General features: G+C 50.3%; 1 protein-coding gene across 1 annotated transcript in view; it reads left to right on the forward strand.

Moving 5' to 3' along the window:
- Window positions 1-27,989, forward strand: part of LOC119965026 (ran-binding protein 17-like) — a 1,262,848-nt gene that overhangs the window by 870,946 nt on the left and 363,913 nt on the right. The window contains exon 20 of the mRNA XM_038795235.1: window positions 14,217-14,305. Within this exon, the coding sequence (XP_038651163.1) occupies window positions 14,217-14,305 (89 nt within the window). The remainder of the gene's footprint in view (window positions 1-14,216; window positions 14,306-27,989) is intronic.

A 27,989-nucleotide genomic window follows, 5' to 3' on the forward strand; every position in this document is an offset into this window, starting at 1 on the left:
TAGCACTGCTGCCTCACAGATCCAGGGACCTGGGTTCAATTCCAGCCTCGGGTGACTGTGTGGAGTTTGCACTTTCTCCCAGTGTCTGTGTGGGTTTCCTCCGGGTGCTCTGGTTTCCTCCCACAGTCCAAAGATGTGCAGGTTAGGTGGATTGGCTATGCTAAACTGCCACTGTGTCCAAAAGGTTAGGCACTGTTACTGGGTTACGGGGATAGGGTGGAAGTGTGGGCTTAAGTAGGGTGCTCTTTCCAAGGGCCAAATGGTCTCCTTTTGCACTGTTGGGACTCTATGATTCCATCCAAGGTCCCCGGATTGGGTTAACAGCAACGAGGCTCTCAACTCTTCTCTCACTCGGGTTGCATCAGTCCAAATGGACCAGCTATCCAAAGTTCCTTTACAACCAGCCACCCAACGACACCCGGTTATGGTCCGGCCCCCCTGATATAAATACTCAGCATGCCTGAGCTATTCACACCACTTTTAGGATTCAGTCCTTTTCAGCTCACTCATATGTTACCTCACCAAGAGCTTCTCATGTTCTATTTTCTTCACACCACCAAACAAAGACTTGACATTTTTGTGGAGAGCTTTGCTTGCTTCTCTCCACAAGAATTCTCAGTTCTATAACTGTGTCCTGCTGCAGAACAACAAACTGAAACACATCACGTAATTAGCTTTTAATTTAGATTTCATCCCCACAGCAACTTCAGCTAGTGTGTAACTTCTGAGAGGTCTAAGAGCCTCATAGCCAGGAATTTCAATTACACCCCCTTTCAGAAATCTCCCTACTTTTCACTTTGGATTTAAAGGGAAATCCCACAATTACAAGCCGTCATGGAGAGAGTCTGTCACAGCTGCAAGCACTCCAGTAACGTTAAAATTTCCCTGATGCAGGAGTGGAGCTGTAAACATGCAAGTTAGAGAGTAACATGGGGCCTGCAGTGTTACTCTGCTCTGCCATCTGCCCTGAGACTGCTACTTGTAATAAAATATTACCCTTACTTTTATATAGCAGGTATTTCAAACATTTTATGAAAGCAGTCATTCAGGATTGAAGGATGCATTGAATTATGCAATTAATGCTGCAATTTGATTTTCTTTTCAAATCGATTCCTGAACGCTTAATTATTCCTGAATAGTGACTGTTTTTCAGATATATTGGAATATTTATTTGCATCCTTGACCATCATTGGCTGTAGAAGCTTGAAGCAGGAATGCAAATGTTAAAATGTATCTGTACCTGCCTGAAAGTAAAACACAGTTAGTCAATATACCATCCAATTGGGTTACAGGCCAACATTCGCCTTTGGAAGATGCCACCTCGGTCAGAAAAAGAAGGTTGTCCAGTGTGGAGCATTCTTCAATGGTATTAACAAAGAACAATACAGCACAGGAACAGGCCCTTTGGCCCTCCAAGCCTGTACCGGTCATGATACCAACCTTGGCCAACACCCTCAGCACTTCCTTGTGCTGTATCCCATCCTATCCATGTATTTGTCAAGATGCCTTTTGAACGCCGTTAATGTATTCCACAACCTCCCTGGCAATAGGAAAAATTCCAACACATCCCCACATCCCACCCCCCCTTTGCCACTGATCTGAGAGATGTATAAAACTTGGCGTCAACAGGAGATCACCATTGTAAATAGCAGGTTCAATAACCCAGTCATGTAAACACTGCCACTTTGAAGAGACAGTTTGTGACAGCTTGACAGATAGAAATTATGAAACTTGCAGTAGATATCATTATGTTCATTACATATAGGGCCCAGTTTAGCCAGCGCATTGCGCCGGCGCAGATCTGGGCGTGCCAGATAAACAGCGGGCGAGGCCAAATTGAGATCTGTGCCAGGAGCAAATCAGTTTGTTATTTTACCGGCCCACTGCCAGTGGTTTGTTCCGGATTTTGCCCAAATATGATGAGAAGATCATTGACCCCAACAAGCACCAATCACCATATCATCAGCGAGATAGAAGTCCAATGTAACGGCCTCCCAGGACCTAACTGGCTCTCCAGTGAGAGATCACTTGGGTGTCGTTTAACATTCCTTTTTAAAAATGTGAAGTTGGCACAATGGCTGCTGAGGGAGACTCAGGAGGTGAGTAGTCATTTGCATTCTCCAACATGCAGTCCAAGGGCACTAGACATTCTGTTTCAGTGCACAGGACGGGTGGTTGGGAGACCCCCCCCCCCCCCCCCCCCCCTCCCCAGGTGTATGGGCCTGGTCAGGGGGGCTGGGTAGCATAGCTCGGGGTCATCTCTGGGCTAGTGAGGCAGAGGGAGGGGCTTAGCATCAGTTAGAAGCTATCCTCCAACGTTGTGTGCACCCATAACGGGCAACTACAGCTGTTGCCTGTCTGTCCCACCAAACACTCCCAGGGCAGAACCCTGCTCTTGGTTGTATGCTGCAGGTCACTTTAAATCCTTCTGACTGTGAGCAGCCCCCAGATTCACAGCTGAAGGCTATTGCTGATGAGGAACTGGCATTGTTAGTTATGTAAGCACATCACAACTCCCAAGTGCATTCACGTGGGTACATGTGTCATGTTTCAGACGAGTGCTTTACTAGCATTCCAATCAAATTGTGAGGCTTGGACACTTTGCCTGAACCCTGCAGTCATCAGCACCACAGAGGCAGCATCTAACAATCAGATACTCAGCACTGGGAAAGTCCCCATGACCAAACGGTGAGTGTGTGGATCAGGGGAGGGCACATGAGCACGTACCCCCTCATGTTTCCAGCAGGGGTCTGGGTCTGGGGGCTCCTGCTGTGGCCGGGGATGAGTGTGCAGAGCGAGGTTTTCCAGCATAACTGGCTCGATGGATGGCACTCTGAGAGAAGGTGCGACACATAAGGGTAGGGGAGGATTTGAGGGTCCCGGGGTGGAAGCCCTAACTGATTGCCAGTCTCCCTCCTCCAATTCCTTACACATATCACAATGGATGATGTTGTCGACCATGCAGCGGCTGCCCTTCCGGTGCTGGTGACTGCCCAGGCGCCAGACACTGGACAAAGCAGCAGTCTCGATGCAGACTGGAGGTGGCACCCCATGTGCTGGAGGTCACCACACCCTGCAGACCCAGCTGCCCATCAGTTTGAGGAGGGACCCAGAGGGCGGTGATGGCCCAAGGTGTACGGGTGTCGTTGGTTGTTCAAGGAGATGATGGACAACATGTGCTGCAAGAGGCTCCATCGCAACAAAGAGACAGTGTGCACCAGTGCCATGTCCTCACGGACTTGCACCCCATGGAAGAGGGGGGTGCCTGATCCCGGTGGCCGTGAATGTCACCACACCCCTGAACAATATATATTAATGATTTGAAAGAAGGAACTGTAGGCACTGTTGCTAAGTATGCAGATGATACAAAGATATGTAGAGGAACAGGTAGTATTGAGGAAGCAGGGAGGGACGCAGAAGGATTTGGACAGGCTAGGAGAGTGGGCAAAGAAGTGGCAGATGGGATACAATGTGGAAAAGTGTGAGATTATGCACTTTGGAAGGAGGAATGGAGGCACAGGCTAGTTTCTAAATGGGAAAAGGCTTAGGAAATCCGAAGTACTAGTTGGAGTTTAGAAGGATGAGAGGGGATCTTATTGAAACTTACAGGATAGCGCGAGGCCTGGATAGAGGGGACATGGAGAGGATGTTTCCACTTGTAGGAACCTAGAACCAGAGGGCACCATCTCAGACTAAAGGGACGATCTTTCAAAACAGAGATGAGGAGGAATTTCTTCAGCCAGAGGGTGGCGAATCTGTGGAACTCTTTGCCACAGAAGGCTGTGGAGGCCAAATCACTGAGTGTCTTTAAGACAGAGATAGATAGGTTCTTGATTAATAAGGGGATCAGGGGTTATGGGGAGAAGGCAGGAGAATGGGGTGAGAAAATATCAGCCATGATTGAATGGCAGAGCAGAGTTGATGGGCCGAGTAACCTAATTCTGCTCCTATGTCTTATGGTCTAACCCTTATACCACCAGATTATTCCAGGGCTCAAGCGAGAACATGTTTGGCTTCTCTCAATCTATAGTCCCTGTATGTCCGGGCAGCAGACTTTGTCAACTTTGAGCTGAATCAAGCTCACCAAGATGCCCGGGTTGCAGGATTCTCTGTCATCGCCGAGATGTCCCAAGTCTAGAGAGCAATTGATGGCACGCATGTCACCTTGAGTGCGCTGGCCCTTCATTAACAGGAATGGGTTCCACTCCCTGAATGTAGAACCCCGTGTGTGACTACCACCTCCAGATCATTTCGGGCCACACCTCCACACCATCCCCATAACCCAGCAACCCCACCCAACCTTTTTGTACACTAAGGGCAATTTAGCATGGTCTAATACAGGTAGGGAATATACAGTGAATATAGAACCCTCAAGAGTATTGGCATTCAGAGAGATCTAGGTGTACAGGTCCACAGGTCACTGAAAGGGGCAACACAGGTGGAGAAGGTAGTCAAGAAGGCATACGGCATGCTTGCCTTCATTGGCCGGGGCATTGAGTATAAAAATTGGCAAGTCATTTTGCAGCTGTATAGAACCTTAGTTGGGCCACACTTGGAGTTTAGTATTCAATTCTGGTCGCCACACTGCCAGAAGGATGTGGAGGCTTTAGAGAGGGTGCAGAAGAGATTTACCAGGATGTTGCCTGGTATGGAGGGCATTAGCTAGAGGTTGAATAAACTCGGTTTGTTCTCACTGGAACGACGGAGGTTGAGGGGCGACCTGATAGAGGTCTACAAAATTATGAGGGGCATAGATAGAGTGGATAGTCAGAGGCTTTTCCCCAGCGTAAAGGGGTCAATTACTAGGGGGCATAGGTTTAAGGTGCGAGGGGCAAGGTTTAGAGGAGATGTACGAGGCAAGTTTTGTACACAGAAGGTGGTGGGTGCCTGGAACGCGTTGCTGGAGGAGGTGGTGGAAGCAGGGACGATAGTGACGTTTAAGGGACACCTTGACAAATACATGAATAGGATGGGAATAGAGGGATGCAGACCCCGGAAGTTTAGAAGATTTTATTTCGACGGGCAGCGTGGTCGGTGCAGGCTTGGAGGGCCGAAGGGCCTGTTCCTGTGCTGTACTTTTCTTTGTTCTTTGTTCTTTAATCCACCTAACCTGCACATCTTTGTACTCTGGGAGGAAACCAGAGCACCTGGAGGAAACCCACGCAGACACGGGGAGAATGTGCAGACTCCATACAGACAGTAACCCAAGCCAAGAGTCGAACCTGGGACCCTGAAGCTGTGAAGCAGCTGTGCTAACCACTGTGCTACCGTGCCTCCCTCATGCATATGTGTGTACACTTCCCAGTGAGTGTATGTCACAACTACTTCCTGGGACACTCGGAGATCCCTGGCGTCTTCAAGGACCACCACAGGATGACAGGTTGGCTCTTGGGGGATAAAGGGTATCTGCTGAGATCCTGGCTGGTGACGAGGCCCATGCTGTCACCCATGCTGTAATTGAATGGTACATCGGACTGCTGAAAATGTGGTTCTGATGCCTGGGTCTCTCTGGTGGTGCACTGCAGTACACCCCCAGAAGCCCACCCCTTTGTTGTGGTTTGCTGTGCCGTCCAGAAGCTGGCATAGCAGTAGGGCAACATGCTGGAGGTGGAGGAGAAGGCGGGACATGCGGCCTTGTCTGAGGATGGGCTGGACCAGGAGGGGCAGGAGGATGAGCCCGGGGAGGGCCCGCGAGTACTGCCGGAGAATGGAGGACAGGTAGCAGCGAGGACCTGGAGGACCAGAGAGGCTCGGGAGACCATGCGGGCTCTCAACCTCACCCACATATCATAGGATGAGGATTTTTCCATCAACTCACCCCCTACCCCCATTTACTGTCCCCATCCTATCCTCGCACACCCCTTTTCCAACTGCACTGTTTCATCTTCCAAAGGGCTATACAATATCACTCCAGGGTGATGGGCCTGTGTGCACTGTCAGCGGGTCAAGATACAAGGCAGGAGAATGATGACCACTCGCTGTGAGGTAAGCTTTGATGCTCCTCAGTTATGCCAAAGCCTGACTCCTGTCTTTCTACTGACAGCACGCTCACTCCCATCCTCTGAATGGGGTTGGCGTTGGGATGTTAGATTTTGGACCACTGTGCCGGAGGAGTGGGGGGAGCAGAGGGTAATGGGGTGGCGGCACAGTTAGGCCGCTGTGGAGAATTATGTGGCAGAAGCTGTACATGTATCAGATTTAGTGGTGAACCTTTGAAATTTCCATTGTCTCTAGCTATGGATAGTGCCCCCCACCTTCCCAGTGCCCACTCAATTATCCTCAATCTTCTTGATTGTTCATGCTCTACTACTATGTGCTCTACTACTATGTCTAGGTGTGTCCCGAGGATGCACATCGGAGGTGGAGGCAGCCTGCTGCTTTATGTTACCTGGTGGCTTTTGATGCCCTTGGCAGACGTGCTCTGGATGGCCTGGAGCCAGGTGACCCTGGCCAACTTACCAGTATCACAGGCATCGTTGTGCAACCCATTTCTGCCCTCTGACCTTGAGATGCGCCAATGACAGGAGGGAGAGGATTCAGGTGAGGTGGAGACCACCGTCGTCTTTCTGCTGGCAGGCACCAGGTTGGCCTCAAGCACTTCCTCCTCCCCGGTTCTGGGGATCTCCATGGGACGGATTTGCAGTTGGAGTGAGCTCCAGAGGCCTCCGAGTCATCTGTCTTTGCCAGCCCTGGCGGCTTCCGATTGTCTGCACCATGGTGTTGATTCCCTCAGTCATGGTTCTCAGTAACTGGGCCATGCGCTGCAGTGCCCCGCCAGTGACCATCTACGTCTGGAACATGTCCCTCAGTGACTGGGACATGCTCGGAAGCACCTCGGCAATGTTCACTTACGTCTGGGACAATCTGCGGCAATGCAGTCGCCAGAGAGTCACTGACACCCCCTCCTGTATCTCATGGCTGTGCCCTATTGTCAGCCCCAAGATACACTAAAGAGGCTCAGCATCTGACTGTGACTCAGCTGAGTCTGCTGACTCCCTTGGATGTTCCTTCCTCCACCTGATGTGCGTCAGCAACTGTGCGGTGCTCATTAGATTTCGCCCCCAGAAGCCTGTCCTCCAGTGTTGACCACCAATTTGTGTGTCTTTGCATTGGTGGATGGTGGGGATGACAGCTGTAACACCTCGATGATAGCGGCAGCAGCGCCTGCAGAGGCTCGAGGTGGCGGCCCATGTGCTGGACCCCGGCCGCACATCTGGCCAGGGTGAGACCCAGAGAGGAAGGCCCGCGGCGGCCCAGGGTGTACAGGTGTCGCTTCCCGTTCGAACAGATGATGGACAGCGTGTGCTGCAGGAGGCTCCACCTCAACAAGGAGACGATGCAGTACCTGTGCAATGTCCTCGCAGGCCTGGCACCACATGGAGGAGGAGGTCACCCACTCTCGGTGCCCTTCAAAATCACCGCAGCCCTGACTTTCTACGCCTCGGGATGATTCCAGGGCTCGAGCGGGGACCTATGTGGCAATTTGCAGGCCACAGCCCACAGGTACATCCGACAGATCATGGTGCCCTGTTTGCTCGGGCGGAAAACTATATCGAATTTGGCATGGGCAAGATGCCCGGGCAGCAGGATTCTCTGTCATCAGCGGGATGCCCATGTTCTGGGCTGAGAGGCGGCACGCATGGCACCTTGCATGCACCAGACCAGCTGGGAGTGCCCTACATTAACAGGAAGGGTTCACTCTCTGAACACACAGCTTGTGTGTGACAACCACATGCAGATCATGCACGTATGTGCATGCTTCACAGGGAGTGTGCAGGACAGCTACACCCTGGGGCAGTCAGACATCTCCAGCCTCTTTGAGGACCACTCCAGGACTGCCAGCTGGTTCTTGGGGATAAGGCGAACCCACTGAGGGCCTGGCTAGCGGAGACCCAATACAAGTCCCATGTGGCCACCTGGGCTGTCATTGAGCGGTGCTTCGGACTGCTGAAGATGCTCGACCGATCCGGTGGTGCCCTGCAGTATACCCCCACCGGATCACCCGCGTCATCCACAATCTGGCACAGCAACAGGGCAACATTCTGGGGGTGGGGAAATAAGGAACATTTGACCACCTCCGAGGAGGAGGAGAAGAAGGATGATGAGGAGGCACCGGACCAGCAGGGACAGGAGGTAGTGGCGAGGGTCTGGCAAGCCCGGAAGGCCAGGGAGTCCTTCATACCTGCTCGCTTCACAGAAGACGTGGCCTGGCTCGTCACCGTTACCTTCTCCACCTCCCTCCCCACCCCATTTCCCACCCTCCCAGGGGCTGTGTTACATCAATGCAGGGTGCGGGAACTGTTCCGGCACTGTCAGCGGATCATTGCCAATGGCATGGGTGTGTTGATAAACCGCAGAGAGCTGAGCGCCAGTGCTCCTCAATCTATGCCGTAGTCTGATCCTTGCCTGTGTGCTGGGTGCTCGCTCACACCCATCACCTGCATGCGGTGTGCGCAGAGGGGGTGGGGCGGTAGTGGGTGCATGCTTGGAAAGATGGGCCAAGGGTTCGGAGGTCGACCTGAATTGTGGAAGCAAATGTCAGAGGCGTCATACTGGTTGTGGTGGAGAGTTTTTAATGTTTCACAGGTGTCCAACAATGCCCCACTCTCCTGATGGTGCCGCCCCACTCTCCCCTCCACCCACTCAACCCCTCAACCCCTTAGCAACCACCCCTTCCTGCATCCCCCAGTGGCCTTTATGAACCCCGAAATGCTTAGCCTTCCTTGCTCTAGCGCTACGTCTAGGTATGTCCACAGGATGCACATATGGGGTGATGGCAGCCAGCTGCTTACCACATCCTGTGACCTTCGATGCCTCTGGCGGGCGTACTCTGGGGGCTTTGGGGCCCTGGTTCACTTGTCGGTGGTACGTGCCTGCACCATGGTGCCGATGCCATTGGCGATACTCCTCAATGTTTGGGCAATGATCTGTAGCGCCTTGGCAATGCCCACCTGCGACTGGGACAAGCTCTGCAGTGCCTTGGCCATTCCCATCTTGCAGAACCTCATTAAGGTCAGCCTGGTACTGGATCACCTCCGCCAGTGAGTCGGACATCATTCTGCTGCGACCCTAAGCCATGGCCGTCACTGACTGTTCCATGCCTTGGACACCTCTATTAATGCTGCTGACGTTGTGCACGAGGCTCTCCACTGCTGCCACCCTAGCAGCGTTGGCCTCCGTGACACACATTGCCAGTGCCATCTCCTGCATCCGTAGCCTCTGGGACTCCTCATATTGCCTCTGGATCTGCTGGAGTGTCACTGACATCTCCCTCTGAATGTCCCGGTCACTCCCTGACGCGTCCATCAGCTCTGGGATAGCCTGGTCCATAGGCTCAGCATCTGGCTAGGACCCAGTTGGGTCCAGGGATCCAGCAGACCTCCAACTGCTGTCTCACTTGGGGGTTCCTGCCTCCACCTGATGTACATCAGCAACTGTGTGGTGTTTACCAGATTGTGCCCCAGAGGCTTGACCATTGACATTGCCGACCGAGGTGTGTGCCTCTGCACTAGTGGAAGGTGGGGATGACAGCTGCGACTTGTCGATTGTGGCATCCTCAGAGGTGTCACATGGGAGGCAAGGGAGGGGGCCACCACGGATTGGCCGGTGCCGTCGGCTGGAGGACCTGCGGGAGAATGGACATGTGGTCAATGGGAGGGATGGGTCAGTCAATATGGCAATAAAAACTCACGTTTGATAGGTCCTCCGGGTGGGGCCCGGTGGATCCTCACCTCTGCAACGTGCGCCATCCTCCGCATTGGTGACCCCTTGTCCTCGGCCACCCCAGTCACCTACAGGGCACGTTACTTGAAAGTCATGAGGATTCTTTGTCCGGCACACCTCCTCCATTCTGAGCCCTCTGTTGGTAATAGTGAGATAGCTTCTCCTGCGGAGACACAGAGAGGGCATCGTTAGCCGCACACGTGGTTCACAATGGTGGTGGGGAGCGGTGGTGAAGGAAGGGCTGTGAGGTTGAAGGGAGAGGGGGGTGAAGAGAGGGTTAGGGTTGGGGGGATGCTCACATGGGGGCGGAAAGGTCTTGGTTGGGGGGGGGGAATGGGGAGGGTGGTGTCAACTTACCTGTGCGGCCCGGTGTAGGTCGTTGATCTTCTTGTGACGCGGCCACTGTCACTTCATTCCAAGTGGCACTGGCTGCCCTGTGGCTCAACCTCCGGGACCCTCAGGGGAACAGGACATCCTTCCTGGCATGACTGCATCGAGGAGCCTCCCCAGGTCGACATCTCCAAACCTTGGGGCCAGCCGTCTCAGTGAAATGGCTGCGAGCTGAGTGGGGTTGGCTGTGCAAGTGCTGGTTAAGTAGTGCTCAATCTTGTTAACGGGACCTGGCGAGGGAGGTCCCAGCGAAATCGGCTGTCGAGCTTTCAAGTGCAGAATGAAGGGTCGGGCTTCGTTGAGTGAACCAATTAATGTTGTATTGTGTTGCCGGCCTCGCCAGGCACAGAGCCAGGAAGCTCGCGGCAGTTCCCGCTCGCTACCCCACTCAGAAATCTTTCCGGAGAATCGCGCCCTTTTCCCTCGCAATCCTGTCCAACAAAAGAAAAAAATCTTTGTCGGCAAAACACAGTGGATGTTTGGAAATCTGAAATAAGAACAGAAAATGCTGGAAATCAGCAGGTCAGACAGAATCTTATGGAGAAAGAAACACAGTAAATATTTTAGGTTGATGATATTGCATCAAAAAATAATTTGCTCTCATTCTATTAAAGGAGTTATTTTCCCGAGCAGTGTGTGACAAAGCTATGTCCCATATCTCTCAACCAGGGAGGTGCAAATGATGTTCATGAAATGAAATTATCTCCTTTAAATATTGTGTCGAATATTGATCAAATAGGAATCTGAATTAGGTGAGTTTTGGTGCTTGCTTCCCTGATTTTGTTCGAGAAAGATCTGCGATTAAATACACCCCGGGTCAGCTTGTTGTCCCTATTGGTCATTGGGATAGCATTTCTACACCAAGATAGGCAATGTGGGACTGGCAGCAATATTATGGCCCCTGCACTGCAGCCAAGTGCGAGGGTAATTCTGCTTGCCCAGAAGGCATTTATGAAAAATCTAGAGCTGTACATCTGTCTGCCTTCCTCCCTCTCTTTAAATACAGGATAATGGTGGCTGGGAGAGTGTTATTAAGTTGGGAATTTGCCCAGTATTCCAATGATATCAGAGACCAAGAACACATTTTTTGAGAGAGGTGATTTTGAAACTTGTTCTGGTGAGCCACAATAACATTTTCTGAGCACTTGCTGGCTTAACAATGCTGATACTTGTCAATCTGGCGAACAAAATCTTCAATTTTTCCTTTCTTTAACATTTTCTTTTCTTTAGTTTGACTAATTCTTACGATAATAATAGTCTTTATTGCCACAAGTAGGTTTACATTAACACTACATGTAGTTACTGTGAAAATCCCCTCGTCGCCACACTCCGGCACCTGTTCGGGTACTGATGCACTATCAATTACGACGAGATGAGAGTAGAGAGTAATCGAGGCTTTATTAAGCAGAGATGTGTAGCCTCCTGCAGCTGCTGCCGAAATGGCCGCAGCTCGGTGAGCACACACATTTATACTCCGCCTACTGGGCGGACCCAGTAGGCAGGGATCTACCCCCGTACCTGTAGTACAGAAGCCTTACCGTATTACATCTCGTATGTGATATATACAATAGTGGTGACTACCACAAGTACACAGAGGGAGAATTCAGAATGTCCAATTCACCGCACAAGCACGTCTTTTAGGACTGGTGGGAACTGTACCCTTCAACACTTTCCCAGTGCTTTCTTTACCTTTTCATTTTTCTTCCCCTTCCCCCACTGCTCTCTCCTCCACTTTTCTTTTCCCTCCTTACCTTTTCTCTATCTCCTTTGCTGCACTTTCTTCCCTCCAAACCTCCATCCATTCAAGAATTGGTGCTTGTATGTCATCAGGCGTGGGTTTTAAAAACCTTGAAGATTGAAACTATGGGCTAGATTTTACAAGGAGCACACTCCTCGATCCTCCAGAAGGCACGTTAGTTCCAAAGGCTCCATACAGTGATAACCTGCTGGGGAGGGACTTTAACCAGCAGAGAATGGGTCTTCTGGCCCATTCTCTGGGCCAATCTGATTCACCAGCAGCTCTTGTAATCCCAGCAGCACCAAAACGAAGTCATGGCCACTTCAGGGTCTCAGTAGTACAAAGGAATGCAGACCAGTGGTTGCCTTATCCATCCCCCATATTATGGGGACCAGGTCGGCTTGGGTGGGAAGGCAGAGGACTAACCACCTAACATATTTTCCATGGCCCCATCCCCATCCCCTCTAAAAATATGCCCTGTGAAGGGGGCTGTACAATCCCACCCCCTAACCTCAGAAATCCTCACTCACGGTACAGTCAGTCCATCATTCGTATCTCAGCTTCTTCAGGTTAGTTAATGTGCAGTTTCAATCTCTGATTTTTAGCAAAGTATAATGTAAAAATAACTTTTTTTTTAAAAAGCTGTCATTTGGTCCAGTGTTAAAAGGCTATGTTGCAACTAAGGAGCTGCGTTGCCCTTAGTGTCCAAAGATGTGCAGATTAGGTAGGATTATGAGGTTACAGTGATAGGGTGGGGTAGTGGGCCTAGGTAGAGGCTCTTTTGGAGGATTGATGTTGATTCGAAGGGCTGAATAGCCTCCTTCTGCACTATCGAGATTCTGTGGATCCTATGTTATTACCCTGGAAGTAATTGAAGTACCGATCTAGCTTTGCCCAGCCCTCAGAGGTAACGTCCTAGACTTGTCCAGCTCATGTTAACAGAAGGATTCTCAGGCCAGACTTTCCTTGGTGTTAGAACAAAGAACAAAGAAAATTACAGCACAGGAACAGGCCCTTCGGCCCTCCCAGCCTCGCCGATCCAGATCCTTTATCTAAACCTGTCGCCTATTTTCCAAGGATCTACTTCCCTCTGTTCCCCGCCTGTTCATATATCTGTCTAGATGCATCTTAAATGATGCTATCGTGCCCGCCTCTACCACCTCCGCTGGAAAAGCGTTCCAGGCACCCACCACCCTCTGCGTAAAAAACTTTCCACGCACATCTCCCTTAAACTTTCCCCCTCTCACCTTGAAATCGTGACCCCTTGTAATTGACACCCCCACTCTTGGAAAAAGCGTGTTGCTATCCACCCTTTTCATACCTCTCATAATTTTGTAGACCTCAATCAGGTTCCCCCTCAATCTCCGTCTTTCCAACGAAAACAATCCTAATCTACTCAACCTTTCTTCATAGTTGGGTGGAAAAATCAGATTCTTAAAACAAAGGAAAGATAGGCAGGATAAAACCATTTTATTTCAACAAAGTGTGGTATTTGCATCAATTGAAAGCCATATAAAAACTACTAAATTTTAAAAATGCAGATGGCTTAAAGAGTTGTTGAATAATCTGAACTGCCTTTATGACGTGTGTTTTGGTATGCTACGTATTTACAAAATGTAAACTGAATAGGCAGAGCAGCAACACAGTTGGTCAGTACCAATATCCCACAGGGTGTTCAGAAGCAGGTTTGCCTCAGTTTGCTTTCTGCACTCCCATATGTACAATGTCCATTCAGGCATCAACCTTCAAGGGTGAAATTGACATCCCAGGAATCAGGAGAGGAGGGGAGAAAGTTGAGAATTTAACTCATTCTAAGACATTGCCACATTCACATGCTAATTGGGATTTTTTTGTTCTTTTAAAAACTTCAAGTAGCTTTAATTTCCCTAACAGAGAATATATCTATGTGCTGGATCAACCACATTGCTCCTTTTAAATATGTTTATAGTGTGCCATGCATGTAGTGCTTTTTGTACAAAGCGTTTATTCAGCATTATACATATTTCTTCTTTATTTGGCACTGTGTATAACAGCACTTCCAGTTTAAGCCAATTAAAGTCATTCCCGTGCAGTAAAACTGAGGATCTTGTCTCCAGAAGCTACAAGGAACAGACGATCCTCATTATTTTTAATAAAAACTGATATATTATATCGACTGTGCAAGTATGAAGGTCAATATTTCCTGTTCACATTATGCAATAATCTTTCGTTCTTTGGTTATGTATCAAGGTTTAGAGAAAGGAAAAAAATTGCCTTTAACTGTGAACGACAACAGTCTGTGATTTGACTATTATTGGCTCATTGCATCTCCATCTGCTGTCTAATAACATAAAAATCAATTACTCTGCCTTTTTTTCTCCAACAGTGCATGTTGATTGGCCTGTCACGGGACCTCAGAGGGATTGCCTTTGCTCTGAACACAAAAGCCAGCTACACCATGCTGTTCAACTGGCTGTATCCTTGCTACAGTGTCACGGTGCCAGGGTTGTACAAAGTGAGCCATTAGCTGAATGCTCTCGCGCAGTGGGGAAGGAGGAAGTTCCATTAGCTGGGGTATTCTCCACTTCAGCCGAAGCTCTGCCCTCAGATGCTAGCAGCAGGTCTCCCTTCCTCCACCTACCCTGTAGCCCCAGGGCCCGTTGACCTCTTCTGTGATCCATAGCTTTGTAGTCTAATTGTACCAGAACAGTGTTTTGGGAGGAGAAAGGCAGACATGGGAGAGCAGATGTAGTCTGGAAGAGAAGCAGTTAGAAGAGGTGATGTGTGCACATTGTTTTTCCTTAAAATATATACTGATGTTTTGTGTGAAACACTGACTGCCTCTTCCATCTTTGTTTTTTGAATGTGGGGAAGTGGAGCAATAGCAAAAAGTCATAATTTACCTTGGCGAGTAACACTGAGCTACCCCGAAGCATTCTCCTAACTGAGCAGTGAGCCACATTAGCCAACCAAACTTATTTCTTCCAGCCTTTCAGAATATGTGCTTCTCCAAACCTCAGGAGTGTAGGATTGATTGGGTGATCTAATGTTCACTTGTTATTGTGTACAAGTGTTCTAGATGTTGCATTTGCCGGCATGTTTTCCTGCTGAGGAAAAGCTAATGACCTGAGAATGGTTTAAAGCAGAGTAATGGGGATGGGACGTGGGCACTTTAGCTTGTCTATGTCAGTAGATGGCAATACTGAGTGCAGTATTTCAGAATTTAAAAAGAAAAATTGTGGTGCCAGAATTTTATTTGCAGCTTTTTAAAACTGACTTCAGACTCTCAAACTGACATGATGGCATCTGATCTCATCTTCTAATTCAGGCCTCTGGGTTATTAGTCTCGTAACATAACCATTACCACTACCATATCCCCATTACTGTAACATTAACACTACAGTTCAGAATAATGAAACATCAAACAAATTGCCCATCTCAGATTGTTGGCCTCATCCTTTTCCAATGGCCCTTACTTTGATTCTTTTATTTGAAGTTTAATGTTACCGTTAGCATATAAGGAAAGAGTCGGGAAGTGGGACTAATTGGATAGTTCCCTTTAAGAGGCAACAAAAATACGATGGAATGATTGGCTTCCTTCTGTTTGGCAGGATTCTTTGATATTCTGTCCTATCTGTTCTAAGTGTTCTTTCTCTCTCTGTTTGATACCTTTTGTTTTACATCTTTCTATTTAACCTGTCTTTCTGATCCCACAACCCATTTTTGAGGCAGGTGAAATTCGATTAAAATCTACCCTCTTGCAAAGGCTGTCGGAAATAATATCAGAGGCAGAATTAGGGTGCAAATCAATATTCCTCTCACCCCCACAGTGTAACAGCACCTGGAAAGGTAAACTCAGCCATGGTAAATCACATTTTTCTTTCTTGGGGCTTGTGAAGAGAAGCGAAAGGGTTGAAGTACGAGCCTACTTTTAGGTATTTTTTTTGTGACAGGCTCTTGCTGCAACTTCTGTTGACAGAAGAAGCACAGTTATATCTTTATCCAAAATTTAAGCCTCAATAAAGATGAAGAGATTTGTAAGAAAGCTGCAGTATGAGACTCATCATTCTATTGGAAATGTAAATTTTTCAAGCTGTCAGTGAGACAAAGTGAGAAAGAATGGTTTGTTTTACTCCTGGCAGGTTAGGTTCTGGCATGGTTCTAGTCACTTAAAATGCAGGGATGCACCCCTCGATCCTGTTTCTGGATCCTGGGATTTGAATCCAACTTGGGAAGATGGAATGAAAATCTTCCCCAGTTGTTGCATCTCACATGGAATGTGTTTGGTCAAGTTCCCAATGAACATTGAGCCAAGCCATTAAACCACCTCCAAATGGACATCATAGGATGTTACAGCACAGAAGAAAGCCATTCAGCCCACTCTGCCCGTGCTTCTTCTTTGAAAGAACTACCAATTAACTCCACTCCCTGATGCTGACACAAATGTCTGCAAGTGGTCCATTCACCAGTGCTGACATCTCTCAGCACAATGAACAAACAAAAACCAAATTAAAAAAAAGTAATGCTGTCAAATTAAAGCAAAGCTGATAGTGCTCAGTTTTATTTATGGATAAATGACACAGCATCTTCAGGGTGCACAATTCCAAGTTGTGCCTCAGTTGTAATGCAGAAATGGCATCTCAGCTTTAGACTCCCTACTTTTTTTTAGAAACTTTCTGTATTTGTCTATTAAATCAATAGTAAAATCATCACAGAACTAGGTCTTGCAATTATTAGCATGTGTATTCATGTGTTGGCTATTAATGATTGACAACCAACATCTTTGGCACTGAAAATTAACTATTATTTGGTATGGAGTCTCAATCCTTCAGAATTTGAATTTCTCAGAGGCATTTTGTAAATGTTAATATTCTTTTTAAATCATTCTGTCTCTCTTTTCTCTCACTTGATCTAATCTTTCTTAGCCTCTATTTATCTTTCTGTGACTGATTTGCGATTAGAAACAATCCTTTCTAATACATCCTCATTCTCAGTTTTAATTTGAATAGTTATTTCGCCACAGTGACCAAATGGAGTCAGGAACTGGCAAATTAATCATTTAGGCAAATTAATCCATTATGCTTTCAAGAAAAGCCTCTTTTGTGCTTTGTTCCTTTTAGAACAAAGAAAATTACAGCACAGGAACAGGCCCTTCGGCCCTCCCAGCCTGTGCCGATCCAGATCCTTTAAACCTGTCTCCTATTTTTCAAGGTCTACTTCACTCTGTTGCCGCCCCTTCATATACCTGTCTAGATGCCTCTTAAATGATGCTATCGGGCCCGCCTCTACCACCTCCGCTGGTAAAGCGTTCCAGGCACCCACCACCCTCTGCGTAAAAAACTTTCCACGCACATCTCCCTTAAACTTTCCCCCTCTCACCTTGAAATCGTGACCCCTTGTAACTGACACCCCCACTCTTGGAAAAAGCTTGTTGCTATCCACCCTGTCCATACCTCTCATAATTTTATATACCTCAATCAGGTCCCCCCTCAACCTCCGTCTTTCCAACGAAAACAATCCTAATCTACTCAACCTTTCTTCATAGCTAGCACCCTCCATACCAGGCAACATCCTGGTGAACCTCCTCTGCACCCCCTCCAAAGCATCCACATCCTTCTGGTAATGTGGATACCAGAACTGCACTCAGTATTCCAAATGTATTAAGCAAGGGGCCATGGTTTTAGGGCAATATGTGGCTTTTTAAAAAGTACTTTTATTAAAATGTTAACATTTTTACATTTAACACCTGTAATATTATGAAACAAAATAAACCCAGCACCAACTCCTGCATTCCCCCCCCCCCCCAACCTTCCCCTCCAATCCCCACACCACCCCCTTAGCAGTTGACGGTAACCAACTCCCTGAAATGTAGTATTAATAAACTCCATCTTCAATGGAATCCCTCACTCACCCCTCTTAAAGTGAATTTCACCTTTTCAAAGTGCGAGTGCTCCATTAAGTCTCCCCAGTCACACCTAGGCACAGGGTGAAGAAGTTGACCTCCACCCCCAACAGAACCCACCTGCAAGCGATCAACGAGATGAAGGCGAAAACATCTGCCCCCACTTCCGTCTGCAACTCCGGCACGTATGACAGCCCAAATATGTGCCCCAGGGCCTGAGCTCTAACTCCGCATGCAAGATCGGCGACATTATGTTGAAGAACGACTTCCAAAATTTCTCCAACTCCGGGCACAACCAGAATATGTGTACATGATTAACTGGGCCCCTCCTCCACCGCTCACAAATATCCCCCACTCCCTCAAACAATCGGCTCATCCTCGAATTTGTCAGGTACTCTCTGTGCACTGCCTTTAGCTGTATCAACCCCAGCCCCGCACACGAGGTTGAGGCATTCGCCCTCCACAGAACCTCACACCACATCCCTACGAGCTACGAGGAGAGATTAGACAGGTTGGGGTTATTTTCCTTGGAACAAAGAAGGCTGAGGGATGACTTGATTGAGGTGTACAAAATTATGAAGGGAGGAGATAGAGTGGACAGGATAAAATTGTTTCCCTTGGTGGGGAATTCCATAACCATAGATTCAAGATAAGCGGCAGAAGGTGGAGAGGGAACATGAGGAAGCACATTTTTACGCAGAAGGTAGTGGGTGTCTGGAGTTCGCTACCCGAGTTGGTGGTGGAGGCAGAGATCCTAAAATCTTTTACAAATTACCTGGACCTGCACCTTAAGTGCTCTAAGCTACAGGGCCTTATGCTATGTGCAGGAAGGTAAGACTAGAAAGGGCACCTGGGTGTTCTCTGACTAGATGGGCCAAATGGCCTCCTTCTGTGCTGCAACTTTCCTTTGATTTTATAACCCCTTCTCCAGTGCCATCCCCAGCTCCCCCTCTCATTTGGCCATAACCTCCTCCAAAGACACCTTATCCTCCTCCCATATATCGCCGAGATGACCCTCACCCCCTCCAACTCCATAAGCGACAACACCCCCTCCAGCAAAGAGGAGGGCAGTGCCACTGGAAAGATCAGAAAATCCTTTATTGCAAAATCTCGCATCTGCATTTACCTGAAACGCTCCCACACAGGACCCAAACCTCTCCACCAGCTTCCCCAAACTTGCAAAACGCCCTTCCAGAAACAAATCCCTCATCTCCATCACCCCTCGTTCATCCCATCCCCGAAACCTCACATCTATCCTCACCGGCTCAAACCTGTGGTTCCCTCAAATCGGCATTAACTTCGACCCCACGCCCAATCTAAAGTGCTGCTGAAATTGCCTCCAGATTGTCAGCATGGCCACCGTCACAGGACTTCCCGAGAACTTCCCTGGGGCAAACTGGAGCGGCGCTGTTGCCGACCCCTTACAAGAACCTGCTTCCATCCTGACCCACAAAGTCTCCATCTCCCTGCTCTAGCCCTGTACCTTCTCTGCATTCGCCACCCGATAATAATATAACCAGCTTGGAAGGGCCAAGCCCACCGGCTGTCACCCTCTCTGAAGTAATGACCTTCTAATCCTTGCATCTTAGCTGCCGACTCAAATGGTGAAACCAACCTATCCACCACCATAAAAAACAATTTTAGCAAAAAGACCAGTAAACGCTGAAATGAAATTAAAAACCACGGCAAAATGTTCATCTTAATCGCCTGCTCCCGACCTGCTCCCGATAGGGAAAGACTGTCCCACCTCAATAGGTCCAGCTTGACCCTGCCCAACAGACTCGTAAAGTTCAACTTACGGAGCCGGGTCCAAACCCGAGCCACCTCCATTCCCAAATACCTAAAATGGGTTGTTGCCATCTGAAATGGTAACCCCACCCCCCCCCCCAACTCCCTCCCCTGATGAAGAAACCACAAAGCACTTACTTTTGCCCAAATTTAACTTAGAGTCTGAAAAAGCCCCAAATCTTCTAAGCAGTCCCATTACCTCCCACACGGAAGAGCCCGGGTTAGAGATATACAGCAACAAATCATCAGCACGGGACACCGTGTGCTCCACACACCCTCACTAACCCCCTCCATTTATCTGAGCACCTCAACACTATGGCCAAGGGATCTGCAGCCAATGCAAACAGAAAGAGGGAGGGGGGAAACACATGGCATCCTGCTTCATTCTCCTAGGCAATGGAAAATACCATGGGCGCGATTCTCCGCCCCCCCATGCCGGGTGGGAGAATAGCGGGAGGGCCTCCCGACATTTTTCACGCCCTCCCGCTATTCTCTCCCCCCCCATGCCACGATTCGCCGCTCGCCGTATGGGCGATTCTCCGAGGCCGATGGGCCGAGCGGCCAGCCCTTCACACCCGTTTCACCACGGCAGCAAACACACCTGCTTGCTGCCGTCGTGAAATGGGCGCCAGATGCCCGATTGGCACGGGAGCACCACGACTGTGCTCGGGAGGGGACAGGCCCGCGATCGGTACCCACCGATCGTCGGGCCAGCGTCCAAAACAGACGCACTCTTTCCCGTCCGCCGCCCGGCAAGATCAAGCCGCCACGTCTTGCCGGGCGGCTGAGGAGAAAGACGCCAACTGCGCATGTGCGGGTTGGCGTTGTCCAGCCTGCGCATGCGCGGCTGATGTCATCGGCCGCGTCAGCCGCCGTGACGCTTGACGTGTGGCCTTGACGACCGTCGTCAAGGCCGTGCCGCCGTGACGCACGGGGCCGTGTTCCTAGCCCCGCCCGGGGGGGAGAATCTGCCACGGAAGTGGCCGTGAAGGCTGCCGTGGGTCACGGCCTGTCCCACAGCATCCTTTACGACTGACTCCTCCACCCTGGGACAGAGTGCCAGCCCATCCACTCTATCCATGCCTCTCATAATCTTGTAGACCTCCATCAGGTCACCCCTTAACCTCGGTCGATCTAATGAAAACAGTTCAAGTCTATGCAGCCTCTCCGCATAGCTAACACCCTCCAGACCAGGCAATATCCTGGTAAACCTCTGCTGCACCCTCTCCAAAGCCACCACATCCTTCTGGTAGTGTGGCGACCAGAATTGTATGCAATATTCCAAGTGTGGCCTGACCAACGTTCCATACAACTGGAGCAAGACTTGCCAGTTTTTATACTCGATGCCCCATCCAATGAAGGCAAGCATTCCATATGCTTTCTTGACTACCTTGTCCATTTATGTTGCCACTTGCAAAGATCTGTGGACTGTACCCCCAGATCTCTCTGACTTTCTATACTCCTGCAAGTTTTGCCATTTACTATATATTTCTTCTCTATGTTAGACCTCCCAAAATGCATTACCGCACATTTGTCCAGATTAAATTCAATTTGCCATTTCTCTGCCCAAGTTTCCAACCTATCTATGTCCTGCTGTATCCTCTGACAATGCTGAACACTACCTGCCATTCTACCGACCTTGGTGTCATCCGCAAACTTACTAATCAGACCAGCAACATTTTCCTCCAAATCATTTATGTCTACTACAAACAACAGAGGCCCCAGCACAGATCCCTGTGGAACGCCACTAGTCACAATCTTCCATTCAGAAAAACACCCTTCTACTGCTACCCGTTGCCTTCTGTGACTGAGCCAGTTCTATATCCATCTTGTCACCTCACCTCTCATCCCATGTGACTTCACCTTTTGTACCAGTCTGCCATGAGGCACCTTGTCAAAGGCTTTACTGAAGCCCATGTAAACAACAATCACCTCCCCCCCCCTCATCAATCATCTTTGTCACCTCCTCAAAAAACTCGATCAAGTTAGTGAGGCACGACCTCCTCTTTACAAAACCATGATGTCTATCGCTAATGAGTCCATTTGTTTCCAAATGGGTAAAAATCCTGTCCCTGAAAATTCTCTCCAATAATTTACTTACTACCGACGTGTGGCTTACTTAAATAGCATAGACAGTAGACCGCAGAACCACCGACACCAGCTTTGACACCTGCCCCGCCCCGTAAGTGCAGCCTTATGCTTGTGACAGCTTCCCTCCTCTTTCTCTCACATCCCCCGACCTCAACCTCTGCTCTCTGGAGCTGGTCAGTGGGATCTGTCTCCTGGTGTTCAGCGGAAACAGAGCTGCTCACCTCCTTCCTTCTTGTCGTAGATCATGGCATCTGGCTCCCGTTTTTAAGACGTAGAGTAATTTGTGCCGGCGTGATGTCACGCCTGGTGATGGGAAGATTCGATAAGGCCTGAAGATGCCACGTTAAACACGCTAAGTATATGGAAATGGATTCAAACTCATGCAAATCAAGTTTGCGTCCTTCTTGGGCATGAACCTGATCGCGACATCGGGGAGGGCCTGGGCAGATCATGATCAGAAATCTACTGCTGCAAATCTTAACGGCCTCTTAATTTAGTGGCCATTACAAGATTTGCTGCTCTTCTCTTACTAATAAGTAACTTACAAGTGTGGAGGAGCGTTCCTTCGTGTTTCAACTTTGGAAAATATATAAATATAAAATGTATTTTTTCCCTTTTTTATTTTCTTTTCTCTCTTACTCCAATCTCCTTCCCCTTTTTTCTGTACCAGATTTGACATTGGATTCATCCAACCTGATTTCCTCTTCCTCCCCAGTCCTTGTGCTGTTAATGTCACAATCCTTCAATCTGATAGGTTAAGAGACATGCTTTTGGTTGCCCTATTCATTCAAGCCCCAGCTGCCCTATTTTCCTCACTGCAACATTACCAGCTCACACTTTCAGCAACTTGCCATGCAAAGGATTTAAAATCAAACATGCAGGGGCAAGTCTGATAATCAGCAGATTCCATGAGAGTGTGTCAATGAACGTGAGTATGTGATTTTCTCAGTTTGTGAATGTATATGTTTATGTCTACGTAAATAGACAATAATCAGCTTGAACAAAGGGTTGATCCAAGGACCGCCCTGGCTCAGTATCACACTGGACAGTGCATGCACTCATGTAAATAGCATTCTCAATGGTTTTCTGTACAATATCCCATGGCAAAGATCTGAAGCAGAGTCCTGTTTTAATGTTTTATTCTGTGTTTTCCATTTATCAGTTCCTATGGTTTGAAGACAATATCCAGGCACTTAGGTGGCAGCTATGATCATCAATCAGCCAGTAGGTTTTTGACGGCTGCTTTCACCCTCCCTGACTATTTTCACCTTATTGCTTTAAAAACAGTTCTCTTCCATCCCACACACATTATCTGATCAGGTGGATTGCAGTCTCTGATGTTCAAACACTGATGAGATTCTCCAGTACCTTTACACTTTTAGCATTACGTGACCCTTTTGTTTCTTTTCACAAACCAGCTGTTTATCTATTGAACTCCTTTCACTGATGCTGGACCTTTTGTTTTTTGTGCTCCTTAGGGTAAGGTTTGACAGTGCTGAGGTTAGAATACTCTATTCCAGGCACCCACTGCTTAAATTCAGCAATCCCAGCCCAGTGTAACCTTCACTGTGTGCATCAGCCCGAACTCAGAAGAGAGGCCCCAGCTGCACTTGTGTGACTTTCTTGTGTTATCTGCACCAGCCACTGAGTGAAATTGCCAGTTCAGTGTTATTTTGCAACAAACTAAATAAAGGAGAAAAGTTTGAAATGTTCTTCATCTTCTAAAGTAATAGAAGTCAGAGGTGAGTTGGGGATAATTAATGATTCATTGGTCCAAAACTAGATCATTACTGCGTAAAGATTACTGAACAGCTATCACAGTACATATAATGTACTGCTGTATAAAAATAAATGAACTCCTATAATTATCCAAATAAACAAATGAAATATTGTGAAATGGTAAGACACAGGGAGAAGGTCTGAAGCTCAAATCAATTGAGTGATGTCAGCCAGGATATCAGCTGAAAGCAGTGGCCAGCATCAGGAATAAGATAAAATCTGCCAGGGTCTCATAGCAACAGATTGTTCAAACTATGAGTCGGTTCAGCCATTCAATCAGACCATGCCTGATCTGTATCTTCGCCCTCATCTACCCATCTTTGGTTCCATTGCCCTTGAAACCTTTTAAGTTTCCACTCCCCTTAAAAACTTTTAAATTTCCACTCCTAACAGCTATTCAGAAGTTCATGGTTGAAAATATCCACATGTGGATGTAGAGTGGGACATGATGGGGGCGATTCTCCCATGCCGCGCCATCTGGGAGAATTGCTGTTCACGCCAGTTTTTCGGGCGACGCCGTTCCGCCATTCTCCCAACTGGCGAGATCGTGGTCGGCGCCGCAGATGCCGGAGAATTGGGGTGGCGGGGGGGGGAAGTGGTTGGGGTGGCATGGCGGGGGGGGGGGGGGAAGGATGGACATGGTTGGGGGGAAGGGAGAGTGGGGAAGGGTGGACGTGGTTGGGGTGGAGGGGAGAGTGGGGAAGGGTGGACGTGGTTGGGGTGGAGGGGTGGGAGTGGGGAAGGGTGGACATGATTGGGGGGGAGAGAGGGGAGTGGGGAAGGGTGGACGTGGTTGGGGGGAGGGGGGTGCGGAAGGATGGATGTGGTTGGGGGGAGGGGGGGTTTGGGATGGGCGACGTCAGGGCTAAGGAGGATGGGTTGTGTAAAGGAGTACAGGGAAGGGGGATGGCGTAGGAGAAGGGAGCGATGGGTGGGGGATTAAGAAGGGGGAAGGAGGAGGGGGCGGGGCAAATTATGCTGCCATTCTGCCGGGTTGGGGGGGTGCTCCACAGTTGCCCGCGGGACCATGACCCCAGCTGGAGTGCAGTGGCACGAAGGTGGCAAAGACACACTTCCAAATCGAGGGCATGGTGAAGGGCTGTGTCTGATGGCGCTGCGATGAGGAGGGACTGGTTGAACTGTGCGGGATACGGATACTGTGGGCAGGTGGCACGGTATGTGGCTGAATGAACATTGACCAGGCTGCCTGGGCACCCATTCATCGAAAGGGCCCTGGCTGCCTACGTGCTAAAACGCCCTCCTAACAAATTTCATTGCCTCTCCCTCCCAAATCAAGTTGATGATATATTCACAGCGGCAGCCATGCAGATGGCCATCCATCGTGGCCGAGCAAGGCGGCTCAGGGAGGGTGCTGCAGAGGGAGTGGCTGCGGATGGGCCCGTGCCAGCCACTGCTGCTGCAGGCCATTAAGCCCGACAAGTCCAAGAGAAGGCGGAGGGTGCGGATCATCTCCACGTCGTTGGCCAGGAAGAGGGCGACGACACCGATCCTGATATGTCACCAGGAGATGAGCAAGAGCAGGTGGTCGTGTCAAGGCGGCGGAGGTGTCCCATGCGTCACCGTGTGTACAGGGACCGCGTTTCCTTCGAGGGCCTAACGGAGGTGGCATGCAGGAGGAGACTCCAACTGAGCCGCGAGACGGTCGGCCATATATGCCACCCGATGGCGTACCTGGAACCACGTGGAACTGGGGGAGGACATGCCCTCCCAGTGAGGGTGAAGGTGACGGTCGCCCTGAATTTCTTTGCAACCGGCTCCTTCCAGTCGGCGAGCGGGGATCTTTGCGGTATCAGTCAGGCCTCGGGGCACCGGTGCATCCGGGCAGTCACCGATGGACCACGTGCACCAGGCTGCCAGGGCATCGCAATTCACCTCAATGGTCGGCATCCTGATGGTACAGGGCATCGTGGATTGGGTGCACGTCAACCTGTGTGCAGCAACGTGGGACAGGGACGTCTTCCTAAACAGGAAGGGCACATATTCGATGAACGCCCAGGTGGTGTTCGACCAGGGAATGATAATAATGCACGTGTGGGCCCACTATTGTCACAGTCTTGCATCCCCGCAATTTTTGAGCATCACCCACCCCGGATGAGGGGCTGGTTGCTGGGCGACAGGGGTTATCCGTTGCGGCCGTGGCTGATGACGCCCATACGGAGGCCACAGACCAACGCGGAGAGCCGGTACAATGAGGCCCATGCGGCAACTAGGGGTATAGTGGTGAGATGCTTCGGCCTCCTGAAAATGAGGTTCCGGTGCCTGGACAGCTCAGGAGGCGCTCTGCAGTACGACCCCGACAGGGTCGGAAGGCCCGTCGTCGCCTTTTGCGTGCTGCACAACATCGCCCAACAGAGGGGAGATGTGATGGAGGAGGAACAATCAGGTGAGGCCGAAGAGACCAGCGACTCTGAACATGAGGGTGAGGTGGAGGAGGAGGGGGACAGACACCATCGGGGCGCGGGGATATGGCCGGGAGGCCGCACGACGCCACCGTTTGGCACAGCGGACACGCGATGCGTTGATCGCCACACGATTCGCACACTAGGGGGAGGTCATCGTTGTTCAGGGCACTGGCACCATTGACCGCGTGCACAGGTACCACCCAGCACCCCCTCACCTCCCGCACCATCGCACAACCCTACCACACACGGCACCACTCTCAAGCAATACAACATCTGCGGCACCTTGTTACTGTCGGTAGGCTTTGACTTCTGTAAGCGGGTATGAACAGTGCCATGCTGGATGATGACACCCCCACCTCCGTGTCCCCTCTATGCGTCACGGACACTCCATCGCATGTCCATGTTGGGCAGCGGGCGTCGGAGCACTGAGGACGACGCCGTTGTTGGGCGGGGGGGGGCACTCCCGGCCTCACCCTTGCGATGATCGTCGAACACTACCGTCACCGAGTACCTTCACATCTCTTCTCTTCCCCCCCCCCCCCTTCCAGGCCACCGGAAATAGGACTGACGCATGAAGGTTTGGTGTCACATCTTTAATGTGACATTAAACGACGTGCCCTAGCCCCTATAACTAATCCGTGCCCTGTACCCGTGCGTACTTACGTGTCTAACTTTTTGGCCTTACGGGCCTTACCACTACGTCGAGGTGTTTCCCCAGATGGTACATCAGGAGTGGAGGCGGACTGCTGAGAGTGCTGCTTGATGTGACTCCCCGTCAGCGCGCGCTGCCTGGGACGGGCTGGCCTGGATGGGCCAGGCTGCTCAGCGGGCACGCTGGATGGAGTGCTGCCACCCTCCTCTGCCCTCTGCCCACCAGATGCACCAGGGACAGGACAGGGGGACTGCAAGTGTTCCGGTCCCTCCCTTGCTGTGGTTACCAGGACAGGCACTGTTACCTCCTTTGGCCCCCGGGCCTCTCTAAGGGACGGTGGTGCACGCGGAGGCAAGCCCCGTTGCACCACTGACACCTGGCACTGCCAGTCCTGGAGGCCCGCTGTGGAATTGACCAGGGTCTGAACGTTCCCGGCGATGGAGCTGAGGGAGTGCGACATCCCTGTCAGGGACACGCTACCTCCCGCTGGGTCTGGGCGACGCTGTCCATCACATGGACAAGGACGCCGATGGTCTCAGCGTTGGTCTGCTGAGACTGGGCAATGGCCTGCTGAGACTGGGCCACACCCCGGAGCGCGGCGGCAATGTCCATGTGGCGCTGGAGCATGGCTGCCTGTGAGTGGGCAGCCCTGTCCTGGGCCACGGATCACCCGTGCGCACTAAGCCCTACGCCCTGAAGAACCTGACCCATGGCCGAAACCGTTTCCCCCATTGCCTTTATCGCGGATGCCACCAGTGCGGTGTCGACCTGGGTTGCACCACTCCGTATTTGTGGACGCGGATGGACTCCTCCAGCTGCGTCTGCAGTTGCCGGAAGACAGCCGTCATGCCTTCGTCTGGTCCGTGGGATAGTGAATTCATCGATCGGGTCTGTGGGTGGGCCTGGAATGCCCAGGAACCCGGGAGCCGTTTAGTTAACAGATGGGTGCTGGGCCTGGCCTGCCTCCGATTGTCCAGCCCCTCGGCTGCTGCTACCTCCACCTGCTGTACCAGTTCGGCAGTGTGGTGCTCACCAGTCTGTGAACCAGAAGCCTCGTCACTTACTTGCCCAACCGAGGTGAGTGTATCTGCAATTTTGGAGGGTGTGGGTGCAAGCAATGCCGTGGCCGCTAGGTCCTTGTCTGTCCCCAGCTCTGGTGTCTCCTGTGTGGAACTTTGGCCCGGTGCATTGAGACCACGGCCAATGCCAGGTGCCGTGCCTCTGTGCCTCGAATGTCGCGACGTCCTCTGTGCGTCACTGTCCGGGCTTGCTGTCCCCTCCTCGTCTGTCACACTGTCATAAGAGTCATTACTGTCCGTCCTTACTTCTCTGTCTGTCCTCTGTGCGTCACACCTTGATGGCCCGTCCTCAGAGGATGGCTATCCTGCCCGTGATCCTTGCCCTCTGTCCCGTGCATCCCTGTGGCCAGAAGAGGTTGGGGATGTACGGCGGCGGGGTGAACGGACAGTTCCACGGCGGTGCTCATGTGGCCCTGGACTACACAGTAAGGCACGTTTCATTAGA

This window comes from Scyliorhinus canicula, chromosome 4, assembly GCF_902713615.1.
Source record: "Scyliorhinus canicula chromosome 4, sScyCan1.1, whole genome shotgun sequence".
NCBI classification, from domain to species: domain Eukaryota; kingdom Metazoa; phylum Chordata; class Chondrichthyes; order Carcharhiniformes; family Scyliorhinidae; genus Scyliorhinus; species Scyliorhinus canicula.